The following is an 18,974-nucleotide window of genomic DNA, read 5'->3' as shown; positions in this document are numbered from 1 at the left end:
CCCTAACAGAATGAATTTAATTTAGTTTAATTCCTGGGGGGGGGGGAACTAGCGCGGGCCCGCTAGAGCCTGCTTCCCCGCGGGTCTCTCCCCTTCGCCGGCCCCGGGCCGGCCATGCCCGCCCCCGGCGGCACGTCGGGGCGCCGCTCCTGGCCCCATGACGGGGCGGGCCCTGCCGGAGCGCGGCGCCTGGCGAGGGCCGCGGGCGGGGCCGCTGCTGCCGCCGCCACCGCCTCCTCCTCCTCCTCCCTCAGCCGCCGCCTCCCCAACGGTCGCCGGCCCTGCCGGTGGTGGGGCCCGCCATGGGGCTGTGCCTGCCCTGCATGGGGGGCGCCGTCAAGGACGTGGTGGAGACGCCCGACCCGGTGAGTGCGGGGCCGCGGCGGCTGCCGGGCCGGGGGTGGTTTGCCTTCCGCCCGGTTGTTTGTAAGCGGGTAGTGACGCCCAGCGGCACCGGGACGGGGAACGAGCGCGGGGAGCACCGGCCCTCCCCGCCGGGGCGGGGTGGGGGGGGACGGGGACGGGCCGCCTGCCTTAAAATGGAGGCCGGGCCACAGAGCCGGGGCCTCCCTGCGCCGTCGCTCTGCGGCAGCCCTCGGTGAAAGGCCGTATGGCTGCCGCAGTGCCCCGGGAGGGGTGTCCGAGGCAGCGGCTGTGCAGGGGAAGCTCGTCCCTTCGGGCCCCGGGAGCTGCCGGGGCCGAGGCCGCCCGGGGCAGGTGGCACCCGGTGCCCCGCAGCCTGGGGCCTGGCACCCCGCCGCCTCCCTCAGTTCTGTCACACATCTCACTCGTGGGCACTTGTATGGAGACCGGGGATTTCACGTGAAGGGGGTTCGTGCCATAATCGAGGCCAAGAGGACCCTCATTTTAACCAGAAACGGGAAAAAACCGTGTTTTTCTCTCTAGTGCACAGTGATGCTTGCTTCTAACTCCCCTTTATAGGATGACATTTCTCCTAGGTGGGTAGGAACCCATCTCCATGCTTTTGCACCGCTCACCTGAGGATTGGGGGGGGAAGGAGGGGGAGAAGAAAAGCAGCCCATTCGGCCTGGAAGAGTGAGCTTTCCCCTTTTCAAACCCAAAAGGACATCTCACACACTGCGTGCCTTCTCATTCCAGTCTGGATTTTTTGGAATGAAGGCCTGATACAGCTGAATACAGATTTCTGGTGGGGTTTGACTGTAGATACGTCAGCAGCTGCTCTTCTGGCATATTAGTCACTAAAAACACTTTGTTCTTGCAGACTGGTAATGGAGGGAAAGATGATGCTAATTGACTTAAGGTTGGCATTTTGCATTACAGATTTGAGTCATATTTAAAAATTAAGACTTTCAGAAGAATGTACAGACTGTATTGGAATAGAATTTCACTTTCACATTTTATTTAGGAAATAAAAAGAAGACAGCTAGCAGAAGCTGCTGAGAAGAGGCAGATGGAGGTAACGTCTGATAAAATGCCATTTATTCAAAATATATTTAGGTAACTGGTTTATGGGGAAAACAGCTAGGGCTTCTGTGGGAACACTGGATATCATGCCTGGATTGTGGGAATTGTTATGAAATATATTCATAGTATTATTAATGTTTTGCCTTTATACCATTTTTTATATATATTTACAGTAGAGTTTCACAGCTAGGTGGGTGCCCAAAGACCCCTGCAAGATAACTGAGCTCGTTTGCATGGGAGAAGTTTTGCAGTAGTTAAAAACCCAAGAATTGGAAGAGCAAGTTCAATATTTTTTTCCTATTTTAAGACTTGAAAACAAGAGATTGAGAAATATTTCAAACCAGAGTTGTCAAACAGTTGTTGTGGTAATTTCAAGTGGAACTGCACTTGTACTTCTCTTACAAATGCAGGTTATGGGCACTTGCAAGTTCAGTTTATCAACGTGGCAACGATTGAGCATGTTTCTCAGCTCAAATTCCAGCAAAGAAGTAGTATTAACTTACTCTATCTTTTTAAAGTTGCTAAGTTTTAACTACTTCAATATCCTTAAAGTTAGAAGAGGTAGGATGCAAATGTTCTAGCAGAATGTAAAACTAGCTAGCCTATTTCTTCCTTTCTATACTTCTCAAAAAGGCTTATAAAATACACCATACAAAATCTACAATAAGTAAAAAGTGTATTAGAAACCACAGCTGAACTATGAAGAGAAAGGAATGTGTTATTTCTGTGAGTGTTAGTGACATTACATATTGGATTAAAAATCGACCGTTATTGATGAGGACCACGTTGACCTGGTTTTAAGGGAGTTTGGTGAGTAATTAGAGCAACAGCTGAATGATGCTTCAGAGTCCTTCTTTAAAAACTCTTGATTTTGTGTCAGAATACATACTAAAAGCAATCCACATGTAATCTTAAATAGCAAAGGGTTTGTTAAGCATAAATGTGGGAGATGTACTTTTGAGAAGCATGTGAAATGGGAACGTCCCCATCTAGCTCTTAAATTGCTAAAAAGCTTTTCTGGAAGGAAGGAGAAATGAAGCAACTTGGGTTATGGATGGCTTTGAAGTTCTGTCGTAGCCGTTGAGCTGCTAAAGAAAAATGGAAGTATCACACTCTCTTACTTTTTGGTTTCTTAAAAGACAAAGAGATAAAACATCTACCAGGATTTTTCAGGACTATCTTTGAGAGCATTTTAGCCTCTGAATGTTGGGTAATAGAGATGTCTTGCAAGCAGCCTAATTCAGTTTCCCCCTCATGAGGGACAAGGGAGTAGATCAGATGTCCTTCCCTGCTTAGTGTTTTCCTGTACGTGCTTCTTAACTGCTCGTTATTCAACCTGAAGTCATGTGAGGTGTTCTTCCTTTTGGGGTGCTGTGGAGACAGTCTGGGTAGCTAACTCACTTGGCAGGCCAGTTGCCTAAAAGCTAGATGTCACAGGGTCTAAGTAAGTTAGTATTTGTTGGTAAGATTTGCCTTAGTAGCCCATTGAGAATTGTGCTTGTCATCAGGGCCTTGAATTTCAGGTGAGAGCATTGCTGTTTTCGCTTGGTAGATTTTAACATCTTTTGTATAGCTTATGCTGTAGTATCATAACCCTAAACTTAGCTAAGAATCAGTTTTTAAAACGGTCTTTCTAGGTTTACAGTGTTAACTGTTTGTCTGTAGTTCTGATACTCCTGCCATCTAGTCTAGGTCCTCAATTAGACCATCACCGTGAGGACGTGAAGCAGGCAGTTGACAACAGGTTTCTCATCTGTGTACTGCTGCTGTCCACACGTCCTATGAAGTTTGAAGGGCAGACTATCACACAGGTTATTTCTCACAGATCACAATTTAGAAGTTGGATTTCCTACAGCCCGGGCTAGCGCTACTAACACAACCTTTTTTCTCCCCTGCATGTAAGGTTCCCATCGATTTCTGTAGTAGCTATACAGAGCTTGTGACTTTCTCTGTCCGCTTATTGAGTGTTAGAATAGAAGCTGTCATTATGATTTCCATCATCTGTATCCTATCTCTAAGTAGCCTTCTGATAAAAAGAGATGGAAGAAGTGAACAGATGATGAAACAGCTAAAGCTCTCGGAAGTTCTGTCTGCCCGAATCATCTCTTCCCAGTTAATTCTGTTTGTGAGGGCAAGAGTAGGCCCTGACAGTGGAAAAAAATACAGGCTAAAAATCTATGGGACTTTTGGGAAGGGAGGTTCTGGTTCTGCATCTTAGGATGCAAAGCAGGTACACGCAATTGCATTAAATATGTTCACCCGGCTGTAATAACAATATGAAACAAACCCACCCTCACATACCTGTGGGACCAAGAGCTCACGGTATGAAGAAGTATCCGAAAGGTCTGCATTTATGTCATAGTAGCATTACTTAGTGTTTCAGTCTTTTCATGCAAACCAGAGTTCACAAAATGGTGTCGCCAAGACTTGCAGTTTGGTTTCTATCCAGAAAAATAGCTAACTGGTCTTAACCCAAATGTGTTTTCTCCCAGGCTTCCTCTCGAGGTATTAAGAATGCTTACTCTGTAGAGCAAAAGAAAAAGAAACAGGAAGAAATAGAAAAAAGAATTGCAGCTTCAGGTTCTGGAGGAGAAGGAGGACTGAGAGTAAGTTTAAAAAAGAAACAACATGGTACAATTGTCCATATATTCACTGAGAAAATCCTGTTTTGTTGTTGTCTACAAGATTGAATAACTTGAGGAAAAACCAAGAGGAGGGAAATGGAATAGAGATGGAAGTATGAGTCATTGTCACGCAATGTTCTCAGTGAGACTTCATTTCTGGGACACAAAGACAGCAAGGATGGCAGAGGCCTTTTTTTTTTTTTTCCCCTCCTCTTCCCCAGTTTCTGCACCTACAATGCATCGGTTTTACAGTAGTCTCCGCACTGGGGACCTGCTCACTGAGTTGACCTGTACTCCATGTCCCTTTTCAGTACCGGTTGGGATTGTCTCTCTTCCCTCAGAGTTTATAGAAAATGTTTGAACTAAGTAGGGTAATGGCTTTGGGTTTCATGTATCTCTCTCTCTACAAAAGAAACATACAGTGTTGGCAGAGATACTGATGAACTTTACTGCTACGACTTTTCTAATGTAAACTTTGTCTCTGAAGGCCAGGCAGAGATTTCATTAAGAATTAGAATCTCTCCAAGGCAATAGATGCATCTGGTTATCGAAACACAGGCTGCATAAGCCTTCATCTCTTACCCTCATTGCTGTATATGACTCAGGGGGCAGGTTATGAGCTGCTGCTGGCGGGCTGCACGTCCCTCGCTGGATATAAAAGGTGTTAGAACGGGGAATTTATTGTCTTTAGACAACCTTGTGGTATTTGGGGTTTTTTTGTTTGGTTGGTTTTTTCCCTTTCTTTGCCCTGTCTTCACAGAAACCTGTGGTATGTTTTGTTCTTTTTGTCTTTAGTGGCAGGTTGGATAAAGAAGGGTGACTTCTGAAGAGAAGATTGATGTTTACTGCCAATAACTTGCCAGTTCCTGCAGCTGAGTGGCACTTACTCATCATGTGGCTTTTGCTGTTTGCATATGAAGACTCAGCAGTACTTTGCCATTGTGGGAGAACAGATGTGGAAACAAACACTAAGAAACTTAAGAACTAACTCTGAACACTAAGTTTTGGCTGATTTTTTTTTTGTTTGTTTTATGTGCATGTCTTATTGCTTCCCTGTCAAGGGAGTGAGATGGGTTTTCTCACATGGAAGTGGCCTCCTTACCTGTAGTCAGTCAGTATGCGTATACTGTCTGGTCAGTTGATGTATGTATGTCTGTCTGTGTATGACTGGCTTAGGCACAGCTCAGGTGCCCACGTGTTGTCTTTGACACTTATTTCAAGCTCTACAATTAAACTTTTCTGTAAGTCCTCATGTAGAAAGTTGTTCATAAATATATATATTTGAATATGTGGGTGACAGCATTTGTCTTCAGTTTCCTAATGACTTTTGAACTGCTTAGGGATTTAGTGCCTTTTTTGAGAAGGAGCGCAGATTCATGATGGGTCCTTACAAATAGAAGCATTTTGTGACACTAGTTAAAAAAATAGAAGCCTTTATAAACCCTGTATACTTATAGCGAGAAAGCTGTTTTATTATGAGTCTAATAATTGTCCCCCTCATTTTCTGATGTGAATTTCTTTTGAGTCTGTAAGTATTTATAATGAATACTGGAAGTTAAACATTAAATTAAAAATACTGTTATTAATTGTTCTCCTTTATTACCACAAGAGGGCAATGCTGCACTTCTCAGGATTTTGAAAAACAAAACGCAAAAGACTTACTACGTCATCTCTTGGATGGTTCATTTCCTGAAGTTTCTGTACTATCTAGGCGGGTTTGTTACAGCGCAGTAACATTTGCTAAATGCCCAAAGCTCTGTCGCTTTTATTCTGTGTTCAGCAATGTCTGTAATCCCTTTCCCAAAGGTGAAGCTGCCTTTGATTATTTAGAGCTACCTAAACTACGGTGTTACAACTAGACTTTCAAACTAGTGGCCTCAAGCTACTGCTTTGATAGAGGAGGGAAGTTTGTTGCAGCATGATCAACACTAAGAATCTAGCTCTTATTTTCCCCTGACAGCATTATGCTTGGCCTCAGTATCTTACTGCCCCCATTTCTGACCTAGTTTAGGCTGTAAAGGCTTTTCTTTTTTTTTTTTGCCTTGAACTAGATATTTCTTCTTTTACCTCCCCCCATAGTGTCTTACGCTGTCTAAGGAGCACAGTCCTGACACAATGAGTTTCCTGGCTTCGCCTTCAGAATTGAGTTGAGAAGGGAGACTTTTCAATATTAATACAATGGTGTTTGGGCTAAAAAGCGGTGTCCTTGGCAGATGAATACCTTCAGTTTCCTTTGATTGCTGGCAATTGCTCTCTTCACTGTATTGACTGGTCATGGTGAATTTTTTTTTTTTTTAAGTCTAATGAAAATGCATTGAATTATAATAAAATATACTAAACATTGATTTGAAATGTAAATTTCAATCGTAACATCTGTCACAGTGGGTGTCCTACAAAGACACTTAAGCAGCACTTAACACTTAGTTGGTCACTTGGGATATTTCAAACTTAATATGTTCTTCTCTTCATTCTCCATCATACTGCTCCCCCAAAACCATAAGGAGAGGAAATAACCATTGGTCTCTTTTCATCCAAGCCCCTACTGTATGAAAGAGCTAGCACACTGACCAAACAGGAGTCTATGCTTGGATTATATCATGAAGACGCTCACTTAAAACCACTGAAATAACCTAGTGAAACAAACCACAGTTCCTGGGTCTCCTGTTGGTGTTTCGATGCTGTCACAATTGGAGGAGTTACCAGTGTGAAGCAGTTGCACTGCTGTGCCCCCCATCCTTGCTTGGCAGCCCAAGGCAAGCCTCTTCTCTTCTGCTCCGTTCCAGGTGCTGTCTGTCACCAATAAAGGTGCTCTGCATTTGAGTAAAAGATTAGCACCCTGTCTGAACACCCACACTGCTCGTCATCCAGCTCTTCGTCCTGCAAAGACAGTTGGCTTGCTTCTGGCTGGCTGCCTGGCAGCTTTTCTGGGAGGTGGGAGTAAAGATCTGAAGCGCCTCAGATCAAGCGGACCTTGTATTTAAGAGGCAATTCTCGCAATTCAGAATTACCATAGAAGAAAACACTGCTCTTCTCTCTCTCTCTCTGTCCTTTAAGTAAAAGCCAGATACGTTTGTACTTCTTAAGAGTCCTTGTTTTGAATGTGAAATTTATTCCTACAGCTAAGAAATAAGTCAGAGGATTTGGGAGTGCATAGTTCTATATTACAAATCACTGACTGATAAAGCTATTTTTAAAGAGGTGTCTATACTCACTGTTCAGATGGCCAGTCTGAACTGAATCTGGGAAATTATTTGGGTAAATAAAAACACCTCTTGTCAGTTTAAGTTTTTTGGTAACATTAATTTCAGTTGCGAATGAAAGCAGAAAATACTGCAGTTCAGTAGTATACAACTGATAGCTACCTGAAGCGTACTGTTAAATGGTAAGGCTCAGAGTTACGCCGATTAGAGCTGCTCTGTCCCTGTAGAAAGAGACACCTCCCCTCGCTTTCTTACCACTTAGTGCTGCACTAAGTAAATATGAAACACAATTGGAATTTGGTCCTTATTTCCCCCAGTCCTAGATGTTTGCTTCACATTACAGGCTGTTAAGATACACCCATTCATGTAGATTATCTAGGCAGTTGACATTCTGTTCGCTTTACAGCGGTACGACTATACCTTTTTTCTCCACCTTCTGAAAGCATTTTCTTGCAGATCACTTGAAAAACTCCTGGCAGTCAAAGAGCAGTGCTCGTAAGCTGAAATGAAAGGGCTGACTCTCGGTGACTGCGATAGCATCATCTTTGTTACAGTAACAGAAAATGAAGCCATCTGCTACTGCATATTGTTAAAATACACAGATTATGCCAGGGAGGGAGCATTTGGGGCAGAACTCCCTGAGGTTTGGGAGGACACAGAAGCTGCGTCTCCACAAGGGTGGGTAGCACCGCTGCTGGCCCTTAGGAAAACAGATGACTTCAGCATGTGGATTTGGCAGGGTGACAGACTGAATCGTTGGGACACAGCTCATCAGGCACAAGCGGTGCCAGCAGTTGGACTGGGATGGAAAAACCTCTCCAGCTCCATAAATGTTTGCATGATCCCACGTCTCTGTTTCACCTTACTTTAGATTCCTGACATACCACAGGCTAAGAAAGTAGGAGACACAGAGCAAAGAAAAAGCACTCTACCTCCTTCCCTGTCAGGTACTGCTTATTAGCAGCCAACGAGGCAGTACAAAACGTGAGCCCAAAGAGAACCAAACCCTTGTCAGCATCTCTAGCAGATGCTTCCGTAACACTGTGGTGTGGCAAACAGCTCATCTCCCTCATCTAAAACGAACACATAGAATGAATTCAGTGTTGGGTCTTAAGTTATAAGAAACTTGCTATACCTTCCCACACACATATATTGACACCTCCCTATTTCACTCAGCCCCACAGCCCTTGAAGTGGCGTCCATAGATTTTATGTATCACCTCTAAATTGCTGTTGGAAAAAAGGTGGTAATGCAACGGAAGGAGCAATCATCACTATAATAAAGATGAGAAAAAAACCCTATCCTCAATCATTTGTGTAAATAATCCTGCTTGGAAGACAAACTCCAGGTAATATATGAACAGCAAGGTGACAGGAGGTACCTCCTGTAATGAGCAATAACAGATGTTGCATTTCCAAACTAATTCTGAATTGCTTCCAGCATGGCGATGCTTATTTGACATTAGTAATAATAACAGTTTTTATAAGTCATCTTACATAATTTCGCCATCTTGAATTTTAGCACAGTTACTCACAGCCAGCAGGAGCTCCCATGGGGTTTGTTCTATGACCCAACGAGGGCTTCGAGAAGAGGCTTCCTTACAGCTCATAACAGTTCAACTTTTTAGGACTTTCAGCCTCCTCAACACTCACATTCAGCTGAGTTATACAGCGATAGAGTAAGCTAAAATCACTACATGGCACTCCTCCTTACAGTCATCTTCCATGGCTAGTTGAACATTTCAGCATCTCATCTCCTGCCCTTTTAACAAACTCTTCCACCATCTCAGCTGACCCTCCCTCACTTGGGGGGACAAGAGAAGAGCTGCAGGTCTTCCCTGTTGGTACTCTACAATTCAGTTCAGCCTTCTAGAAGTCTACACGAGATACCTTAACACCATAGATTGTGGTATAGAAACTTCAAGTATCCTCCATGCTAGCTAGCTAGTCAAACAATGGGGTTTTTTTTCCTCCCCCAATACTTTCTACGTGAAGCCTGTTCTGCCCCCATCACTGCAACAAAGGCCGTACCTCTTTGAGCAAGATTCTGCTGCTCAGCATTAGCTTTGTAAATTCAGCCTTAGGCTTCTAACAAATTCCCCAACTCCTACATCACTATAGGACCTAGTACACTAAGAAAATACCATTTATCAGATCTGCAACACTTACTTACCTTCTGAATAACATACTCAAACCACCTCCTCCAGAGCTAATTAGCTTACTACGTTTGCTTGCTTGCTTGCTACTCCTGCTTTAATTTCCTCCTCAGCTCTCCACACCAGGTGCATCAAATGCAGTAAGTCCCACCTGCAAGCTTTGTACACAGATTAGGTGGCAGTGGCAATACTTTAACAAGTCCTTTATAGGTGTCCCACTCTGGAACTGGCTAAGTTGAAGTTTTAAGTCAGGAAGTGTTTTAATGTGATTTTTCTTTTTTAAGATGCTTGAGTACCCTGAATCAAAAAAAGACTATTTTGATAGCTACAGTCCAAGCACATAAAGCAGTTCATGTTTAATTTAAAATCTTGGTTTGGATTTACCAGGATTATTTGTTGAAGTTCAATATTAAAATACACCTAGAGAATACTTTTTTTTATAATTATCTGCTCTTGATTTATTAACATGTAAACACCTTCAAATATTTTAAAGAAAAAACAATAGTAATGCAAACTTAGATGATGGAAATACAACTATTTACATTTAAAAACTTAACCATTATTTCAAAATAAACATCTGACACTTTCACAAGTGATTTTTTTTTTTCTTCTCTGTTCATTTGAAAACAGATCTCGGTGCATATATTAAGGTCATGATTTTTTTCAGCTGTGCTGCATTTTTTTTAAAAAAAGTTGCTTACGGTCCATTCTCCGCTCCCATAAGGGCTGCATACATTGCTTCTATGAGAACTGGGTCTTCCTATGGCTTTTCAAAGGATTTACTGCTTGAGTGTATGTTTACTCTTCCTAGAAAATGTCTCAAAACAAGGCTCAAAAGGCTGCAATTTTTCCTTCTGAAAACATGTTTGGAATTAAGTACTGCTACTTAGCATGGTGCACCAAGCGATTGTGAACTGTTTGTATTCAGCAGATATTTTTAGACGGTGAGGTAGAATGGTTCCACGGAAGTGAGATATGACGTGCTGATTTTAGTAAGGCCTGGAACATGAAAGGAGGTGGTCCTGATCCTGCCTCGCCAGTAGATATTTTGCTGTTAATTTTAAAGACCACAGGAACAGATCATAAGGATATGTTGTAAAATTAAACTTCAAAAAATACAGAAAAATAACCAGTTGGTACTTAAAAAATTATTTCAAGAATGCTTTCAATTTTTTTTTCCCTGCAAAGGAGAATTAATTTTCAATAAAATCCAGGTATCTCTGTGCTATCTGTAGTAAGTGCATGCTTGTCCCGTTCCCTGTGTACCTCGTCATTAGGTTAGCAAGCAGTATTGTATATTGCAGGCATCCAGTCAGTAGCAGCAAAGTGCAGGAACACAGGTTACAAATAACAAATAAGACTTTCAAAATGTATGAGTATTTTAAAAAATTTTATTTCATTTGTAATGAAACAACTGAGTTCTGCTCAAATTTATACAGTCAGTGAAATAATCCTATAAAATGATTTTTCTAGGACGTTACAAGGCACATAAATTACCAAATATAAACATAGAAAAGTAGCCAAAATAATGAACTAAGCCCCCATATGCCTTTAGCTATTTTAGAGGTGTATGAATGATTTACAAGAACGTGAATCACTCTACTGACAGGGTAATGAATATTTCACATTTGACATGACCAACAAAATTAAAAATAAGGGGAAGGAAAAGCTCGGCTCCAAGAGCAGTGTAGTGGTTCGTGACTCAGGAGGGACTAGCATCTTCTGAAGCTCCTCCTTGGGTCAAAGGGCTGTGCATCTTTTACTGCTTCCCTTCGTGGGCTGCAGTACATCACCCTGCTAGTACGTCTGTATTGTCTGACAGAGGAAGGGGCAACCTCTCAACTTCCCCGTGCTTCTATATCGGGCAACTTTGTGAAAAACAGGAAGGATCTATGTACAGATCTAGCACTGAGCATTGTCTTTAGCTTCAAAGAGTAGAAGGTGTGGGGGTTGTTTTCTTGGGCTTTTTTTTTTTATTCAGAGTAATCGCTTTGGGAAGTCGTTTGGCATGCAATAAGTCTTTATATTCTACTGGTTAAGAAAATCTTGCAACCCATAAAAATAGTCAATTTTTATTTCATTTCAAGAGGCATTACGGAATAATTTCCACAAATATTCATTTTCCACCTGCATATATATTTTTCAACTAGCCTAACAGTCAAGGATTCAATGTAATAAGATTTTCATACAAATATATTGTGTTGTGTATTTTCTTCCATTAACAGGATCCACTCCTTTATGTAACTCTAAGTATACATTCACATATTAAAGAGTAATAATTTGGCTAAAAATATATGTCTATTTCTTATCTGATTGTAGTAATTAGCCTATCGAGGGTAATTTGCTATAAAAGATACAGTACTAGAAATAAATAGTTCTACAATTCAAAGATCTTCAAAACGGGTTGCCATTTCCAGTCTGTCTTAAATTTTCCGAAGTCCTTTTAAAGCAGAAACTAAATTTACTACACTTGAGAAAATAAGTTGGACCTACGTACATAGAGTCCCAATCACATGAGAAGCTTATTTCACTTAATCTCCTTCTTGGTTTTGTAATGGGCAGAAACCACCAGGTAATTATCTGGATTCATGTCCCTGAGGGTTGGAGACTTGCTCTGGACCGGAGAAGTTTTCCCATCCACGCGGGAGATCTGCAACATTCGGCACGGGTCATGCTTCAGTAAGTAACCTGCAAAAGTCTCCCATCCGCCTCCAACACGAACCATCACATGTTTGTTGTGCAGCATCTGAAATTACATATACAGGAAAAAACCACAAAAACTCTTGACAGAGAACCATTCACTGGGAAATCACATTTTTTCTACTGGAAAAAGCTCTGCTTACTTTAATTAAACAGTCACAGACATATGTTAGTAGTCTGCTTTATAATAAAAGGAAAGGAAAAGAAATAGTAGAATGGTTTTTATTTGAATTTAATAAGTAAATTAAAAAAACTAGGAAAATGAGATAGTATTTAAAACTAAAGATTTTCATATTTTATGTAAACAATGCTACATGTTTTTCTAGTCCTGTAGTACTGACTGATCCTGTTCTTCATGTGTTTAGTATAAACATGTTAGGGAACATGAATGTTTTTCAGATGAATTTTTTGAAAATGTGTTAGTAAAGACACCAATTTATGTCTTGAAACTGGCTTTTCTTTATAGGATAGGGAACTATAGAAAAGGAGTAGCGAAGGATAAACAACCAAAACAATCACCTCTATCTCCTAAAATATCAAAATAATTATTTAGGAAAATGAAGTACCATTTAGTTTAACAATTTAGTATTCCTGGCATACATTCTAACTAAAATAGCCTAATACTGTAATTAAATTAGTCTAATGAGGGACATCAGAAATAATATATCTGGAACTGTTTGGAGATACCTGGATTTATGCTGAGTTGTGAAAGAAAACACAAGAAAAGTCCCCAGGCTCTTACTAGTGGGAAAGCTCAGAACTGCTTATGCTTGCTGTCTTTATTCCAGAAGCACTGGGGCTCGACCTACAAAGCAATTTCAGGTTGAGAGGGGTACGTAACTGCCAAATGAGGTACCAGTCTCTAAGGTGTGTCCTCCAGATCCACGCTCATTTTCTGCCTGAACTCAAAAAAATTTTTTGCCAAGTACCAGTAACTTCTCCCATGTCTGCACCTGTGAGTTCAGTTGGTAATTTCACTGATTTCTCTCCTCTGGTTCTCCATGCGGAACAGTCAAATAAATACCGGTGAAGTATCACAAAGCAGCGTATTCTATAGAAGCCACATCATCAATCACGCATTGAAAAATGCTTTGATTAGTACATCTCATGAAATGCTAAACATCATTTAGCCGTAGCGCCAGAAATTAAAAATTGGCCCTGTAAAGGGCATGCTAGAAGATGTTTAACGTAGCCTGCGTAATGACACTCGGATTTATGGCTGTGATGTGTATATGGGCTCTTCTACATGTCCAGAACTCCCTTGAGGTCTGGCAGTATTTGCAGTTGAGACTTACGTGGCACGTAAGCCTTTTGTAACATAGCGCAATTCAGATTAGTACACGTAGCATAGACAACAAAACAAGAAAAATTCTCAATCAAACAAAATCACAGATAATTAAAGGCAAAAATGTAACTTTTAACCTCCAACCAACAAACACCCCACTTCAGCATAAAAATATGTTGTTTGACTTCTGTTACATGAGGAGACAGATTCACCTGGAGCGACGAAAGCATGGAAAGCTGTACAACTTTCTAAAGTTTGAAAACCAGGGTAAGTTTATAAGGAATCAAACTCTTCATTTGAATAAGCGGCTGCAGATGAAATCTTATTTGGAAGTTTCATTTAAAACATTTTAATGCAAGGAAATTCTTGTTTCTGCATTTTGGTTTTTATGTGAAACACAGTGGGAAGTAATTCAGCTTTACAGATGCTGAAAAACAAAGTTACTTCTCATCCATCCCAATGAGAGCACACTCAAGTCCTCTTAGTTTAATTAACATCTCTCAGCTACTGAGACTGTCTGTGCTGTTGCTCGGGTTGTAGGACTGTTAGCTTCTGCAATAGCTATACACAAGTGAGGTTTCTCTCTAGGTGGGTATGGAAGCAGAATCAGACTCACATCTTCGCCAATCACACTTTTTCTCTTCCGTCTCAAGCTTTGTATTTTAGTTTCAAGACTTCATTTTGAACTGACAATGGTATGATCAGCCTTCAGTGGTATGAGATTTGAATCGTGTCTTTAGTCTGGACAATATATCATGAAAGAAGCAAATGTTTTTTCCATCAAGTTTGAAAATTGCAGTTCAAATGGTGACACAGCCTTGAGACAACAGAGTCCACAGAATTTTATTTAGCAACTTTCTCCTCTTTGAATGCCTAAAAAAGCATTTGAGAAATGCCCCAAAAACTTTTCACGTTAAAACATTTTAAGCCCAACTTCATTCCACTACAACATGTGATGCTGCTGTGGGAAGGAGTTAACTGTTGCTGAATTTCAGCTTCCACATATTGTCACAGGGGGATTCACGTTCCAAGACCAGTTAGTATCTGGACTTTTGATTAAGGGTTAGGAATGGAAAGTTAGCAAAAAGTATATTCGGCTCAACTTCTCTTAAGGACTACTGTGCAGACAAATAAAACCTACTGCTGGTATGTTATTTCCTGATGCTCAGGTTAAATGCACATCTTCTGTCTTTCCCCTCTTCTTTCTTTCTCTTTATATTATTATACTATTATAAAATCCATTGAATGTTTGCTTTCTATAGAGACTGGGTTTTCCTACATCCTAAATATAGTCATTGTTCATGCTATGCTGTGCCACAAAAGCACCATTTTGCTCCTACGGCCATATTTTGATGTTAGTAACACCAGCACAAATGCAGAATCATTCTGCTAGCTTCAGAATTGCTCCAGGTTCACAGAATTCTAAAGGATTTCTCACCAAGAAAGAAAAAAAAAAAAAAAAGAATAAAATAACTTGCTCTACTTTCTAACTGAAAAAGCAGTTTCTTCCCCAACATGCTTCAGCTGAAGATGAAACTTTTGAGATTTTATGGTTCACCCAATTCAGTTTTTCCATTGCATGAGATCTCTGAGAAAGAAAAAGTTGGATTCTACAATAATGAAGTTTATTAGTCAGTTATCAATGTAAATAAATTCATGACATACGTGTATTTTCACACTGCTATCCAGCCAGTTGAAACTGAGAAAACCCCTTCTGTAAAATAAAATCTAACATATGTTTATGATAGCCATAAATCTTCATTATTTCAGTTGTGCCTGAAGCAGGGCTGTCACTAAAGCTGTTCTCACTAGAATCTGTGTTTAAGTTGAATCTATAGTGAAGCAAACATATGAGAAACCAGATGACCAGACAATAGCATCGCAGAGGGAGAAAATGTAGATTGTTTTGGTATGCATTAAGGCTGTATCAAGAGATAACATGAAAGTCAATACAAGTTAGGGGAACTAAGCTGTCATTGCATTGGACTTTGGCATCAAAGTGAAATATAGTCTAAATGGTTCTGGTTTTTATGTGAATAAGTTTAGAGAGCTTTATGGCTTATTAAAGAGGGATTAGGCTGTATGTAAAGATATTAAGCTCATGTAAATGAGCATAGTTTTACTGACTTGAAAAAAATCTGTTCTGTTTTATAGGAAATGAAAATCTGGCCCAACATCGTTATTCTTCAGATTATATTATAACTTTCTTAAAGAACATTTCAGGGAGGGGAGGGGAAGCAGGAGGGGGAATTACACACTATGGATCTGATCCAAGTACTGCAAAAGCCAACGGAAAGAATCCTACTGACTCGAAAGGAACTTGGGCTGGGCTCTGGAAGCCAAATGCAGCAACCTAAAGCAAATCATAGCCTGGAGTTAGTTGGTGTGATTTTAGGCCAACTTCAGAAACAATGTAGGCTACATACTGAGATAATATTTACTATAAAATCCAAAGGTGTTTGGCAAAATAACGCAGTGCATCATGCCAGTGGCCGTGCAAAGAAAATTTTGCACTCCAGAAGTGAAACGTTAATGAGATTGGGAAAGAGAAGAACTGAATATATTTCAATTAATTTTTACTGAATATGAGCCACTTAGACTCATTGTCATCAGTAGATATGACGCTTGTTTCTCATATCTTAGCATTTACGGGACTTTCTTTGAGAGGTGTTCGGAACTACATCATTAAATGAACTTCTAGATCAATATATTTTCACCCTGACCCCAGAGACATCGCAGGCCAACACTAAGGAAATCCCAGTGTTGTGAAAACTTATCCACATTACTGTGTCAGACCACTACCCATAGCAAGCTGGAAGGCCTCGCCGCCGTCACTGCAGACTTTGAGGCCCGAGGTGAGTACACACACGGTACACTTAGACGTAGCACCTCTACTTTATGATTTTGCTGCAACCCTAGCTGATGCTGTTTAGGAATCATTTTGCTCCAGCTTGTCTGTACCGTTTATGTTGATGATCTACCCTCCTGCCTATGCAAAAAAAAAAAAAAAAAAAAAGCTTTCTCAAATCTCAGCATTATTCACTAACCATTCTTAGGGAAAAAAAAAAAAAAAAAAAAAAAAGGTGAGAGCACGGTACAAAACTTGGACCAGGAATGGGACCCAGATCTGGGCTGTCAGCCTTCCCCAGTGAGTCTCTGGGCCTGTATCTAGAATATGGTATTGTCAAGTAATGACAAGTTATTCCACAGGGCATAGCTCATGTGGACATTTTCATGGAGTAGGACATCTCTTCCATACAAAAGACTGTGGTCTCTCTCAGCGTCTTCCTAGTTGTGACCTGGAGAACTGATGTTAGGAGAGAACTTGCAGCCTGTGGCTGTGTGTGTGGCTGACAGAAGGTGAAGTCCTCTTGGAATTTGGTGTGCATATCTATATGGAAGAGGAAAAAGTATTATCTGGGGACTTGAGACGCTATTGCTTCAGAGAACAAGGCTCTTGTTATCAAGTATCAAAATTTTATTCCTTCTCATGGCAAAAACTTTAATGGTAAAGCTCTAAAGCCAGCAAAATTAGTCCTCAAAATCCCCAGCAATTCCAATGCTTAGCAGTTACCTAGGTCCTCTTGAAAGTGGCTACTGAAAATTCTCACATCTATCATTTAATGTGGAGCCAGGTCTAGCCTGGTGGGGCCCCGAGAAAGACTCTGTGAAGGACTGGCAGTGTGCAGAGAAGCCTGTCTAGCTGTATGCCTTCACAGAAGCGCCGATAATATTAGTTCAACATCCCTGACAGTCACCAAAACATACCAAAGTTCATGCTAACAGGTAATGCTAATGCCCCATTCAAACAAGTCGTGACTGGGGGCTGGCCAAGAAGAGGACCCTGAGGAGCCCTGTATGGGCCCTGACCATTGGTCTGATAAAGGTCTGACAATTGGTCTGAAAATGGGTTTGATGATAAAAAAAGAAATTGGGGGAAACTACACGGATGTGCAACACGTGCTGAGAATGGCTGGCCTCCGATGGGGCAAGCCGGCGGCAGACTGGAGTTAGGATTCCTACTTGTTCCATGGAGGTTTTGAGACCTGACATGAGCAAGTGCAAGGGCCTTGGACAAAAGAAAAAGAGCTGCAGTGCTGCCCTGTGGATCATGGATTAACGGTACTTAATAGTGATGTTTAGCAACCTCATATTTCCATAATCATTGATGTTATCATACTGACAGTTTACTTATTTCCAGTACATGCCCGTGCAGTAAATGCAGTAATAGGCGGTAGCAGGCATTTACACCAAGTCTTCTAAATACATTCAAATGGGGAAGTGAATTTTCAGAAATTTGTAGGTAACTGTTGCTATATGGAGTTTTTCTACTTCCCTGAGAAATCAGTGACCTGAAAACACCATCAAGAATGTGTAATAGTCTCCTGATTAATTGCTGTAAGCCACATCATTACAGACGTTAAAAATACCTTGTTAGCAGAGATTATGCCACTTCATCTCTAGAGTGCATTGTAAAATTTACAGCAAAATCCTGCAGTACCATCAGATTTAAACACCAGTCTGGTTAGATTTAGATACATTCCTATTTTAAAAAGTTTACAGCCACGGTAGCATACATTTTGTAAGAGGCATTACTGATGCTACATACATAGAGTTCACCCTTACGGACACAAGGGACCGTGGGAGCAATTCCCAAGAGGATATGGAAGAAAACCAGCTTCCAGCTGGAAAGCGAGAAAGCTTCCCTCCAACTATTCTTTTTCTTGGCTTTCATTCTCCTTTTGTCATTGAATTTATGTGTTTTCTTAGAGAAAAGTTTGAGTCTGATAAAGCATAAAACTTATTTTAGACTTTTAAGAACTCACTTATTTGCCTAAGTGCACATCTAAGGAATTCAAATTAAACCTCAACTCTGCACATCTGAAAAAGTGCAAATTATGTAGCCAATTCCAGATATTAATTATTCATTCACATTGAAGTAATCTACTTACAGTATATTAATGTGTACTTTGGCAGGCAACAGTATATTAGTCCCTTCCAACCTGAATTATCCTATGATCCGATTGTATGAAAGGGAAAGAAAAAAAGAAAAAAAAAAAAGAAATCTTTCCCCACCTGAAAACCAGGAAAAATGCACTCCTCATTTTTCCTTGTCATCCCTCATTAAGTCACATTGTGCCTAGCCCCCCTCTTGATATAGGATTATACAAAACTGTTTTCAATTATGTCTACTAGTTTTAAAAGTTCCAAATGATGCAACTTGTATCACTCCTCTCATTACATATGGATTTGTTTAGGGACCTCTGCTGAGTTTCTGTGTTGTCGTTCTAAAAACCCAATAAAGGAGCCTGCACTTCCCCTCTCCGCAGACACCATGATAATGACATGGAAAATAGACAGCTTGCTGGATTAACATCTCCCTCTCATTTTCAAGGATTTATATGTAGTAAATCACACTAAATGAATCTCACTTAGCTGGAAAAAGCATTATAAAAAAGCTCAGCTTGAAAAAAAGATGTCAAGAGCGCACGCTAATTGCTTGTCACAATATTTCTAGCTGTGCTAGAGCTGGGTTTTATAATTAACACACTTTCTGAATTATA

General features: G+C 40.8%; 2 protein-coding genes across 2 annotated transcripts in view; one reads left to right on the top strand and one right to left on the bottom strand.

The window, feature by feature from the left end:
• Positions 1-272: 272 nt before the first annotated feature.
• Positions 273-5,071, top strand: SVIP (small VCP interacting protein). Its single transcript, XM_050897486.1, has 4 exons — positions 273-365; positions 1,388-1,438; positions 3,939-4,052; positions 4,866-5,071. The coding sequence occupies exons 1-4, from the start codon at positions 303-305 to the stop codon at positions 4,878-4,880; spliced, it is 243 nt and encodes an 80-aa protein (XP_050753443.1). The 5' UTR covers positions 273-302; the 3' UTR covers positions 4,881-5,071.
• Positions 5,072-10,796: 5,725 nt separating this feature from the next.
• The window catches only part of GAS2 (growth arrest specific 2), a 115,588-nt gene continuing 107,410 nt past the window's right edge, over positions 10,797-18,974 (bottom strand). The window contains exon 10 of the mRNA XM_050898376.1: positions 10,797-12,171. Within this exon, the coding sequence (XP_050754333.1) occupies positions 11,953-12,171 (219 nt within the window). The 3' untranslated portion in view covers positions 10,797-11,952. The remainder of the gene's footprint in view (positions 12,172-18,974) is intronic.

This window comes from Gymnogyps californianus, chromosome 5 (assembly GCF_018139145.2).
Source record: "Gymnogyps californianus isolate 813 chromosome 5, ASM1813914v2, whole genome shotgun sequence".
NCBI classification, from domain to species: domain Eukaryota; kingdom Metazoa; phylum Chordata; class Aves; order Accipitriformes; family Cathartidae; genus Gymnogyps; species Gymnogyps californianus.
This window is presented reverse-complemented; position numbering and strand designations above follow the sequence as displayed.

Bases quoted from the DNA above. Each gene is read 5' to 3' on its own strand.
- SVIP (XM_050897486.1), top strand. From the start codon at position 303: ATGGGGCTGTGCCTGCCCTGCATGGGGGGCGCCGTCAAGGACGTGGTG. The intron at 366-1,387 runs GTGAGTGCGGGG...CATTTTATTTAG, and splicing joins TGGTGGAGACGCCCGACCCG to GAAATAAAAAGAAGACAGCT. The intron at 1,439-3,938 runs GTAACGTCTGAT...GTTTTCTCCCAG, and splicing joins CTGAGAAGAGGCAGATGGAG to GCTTCCTCTCGAGGTATTAA.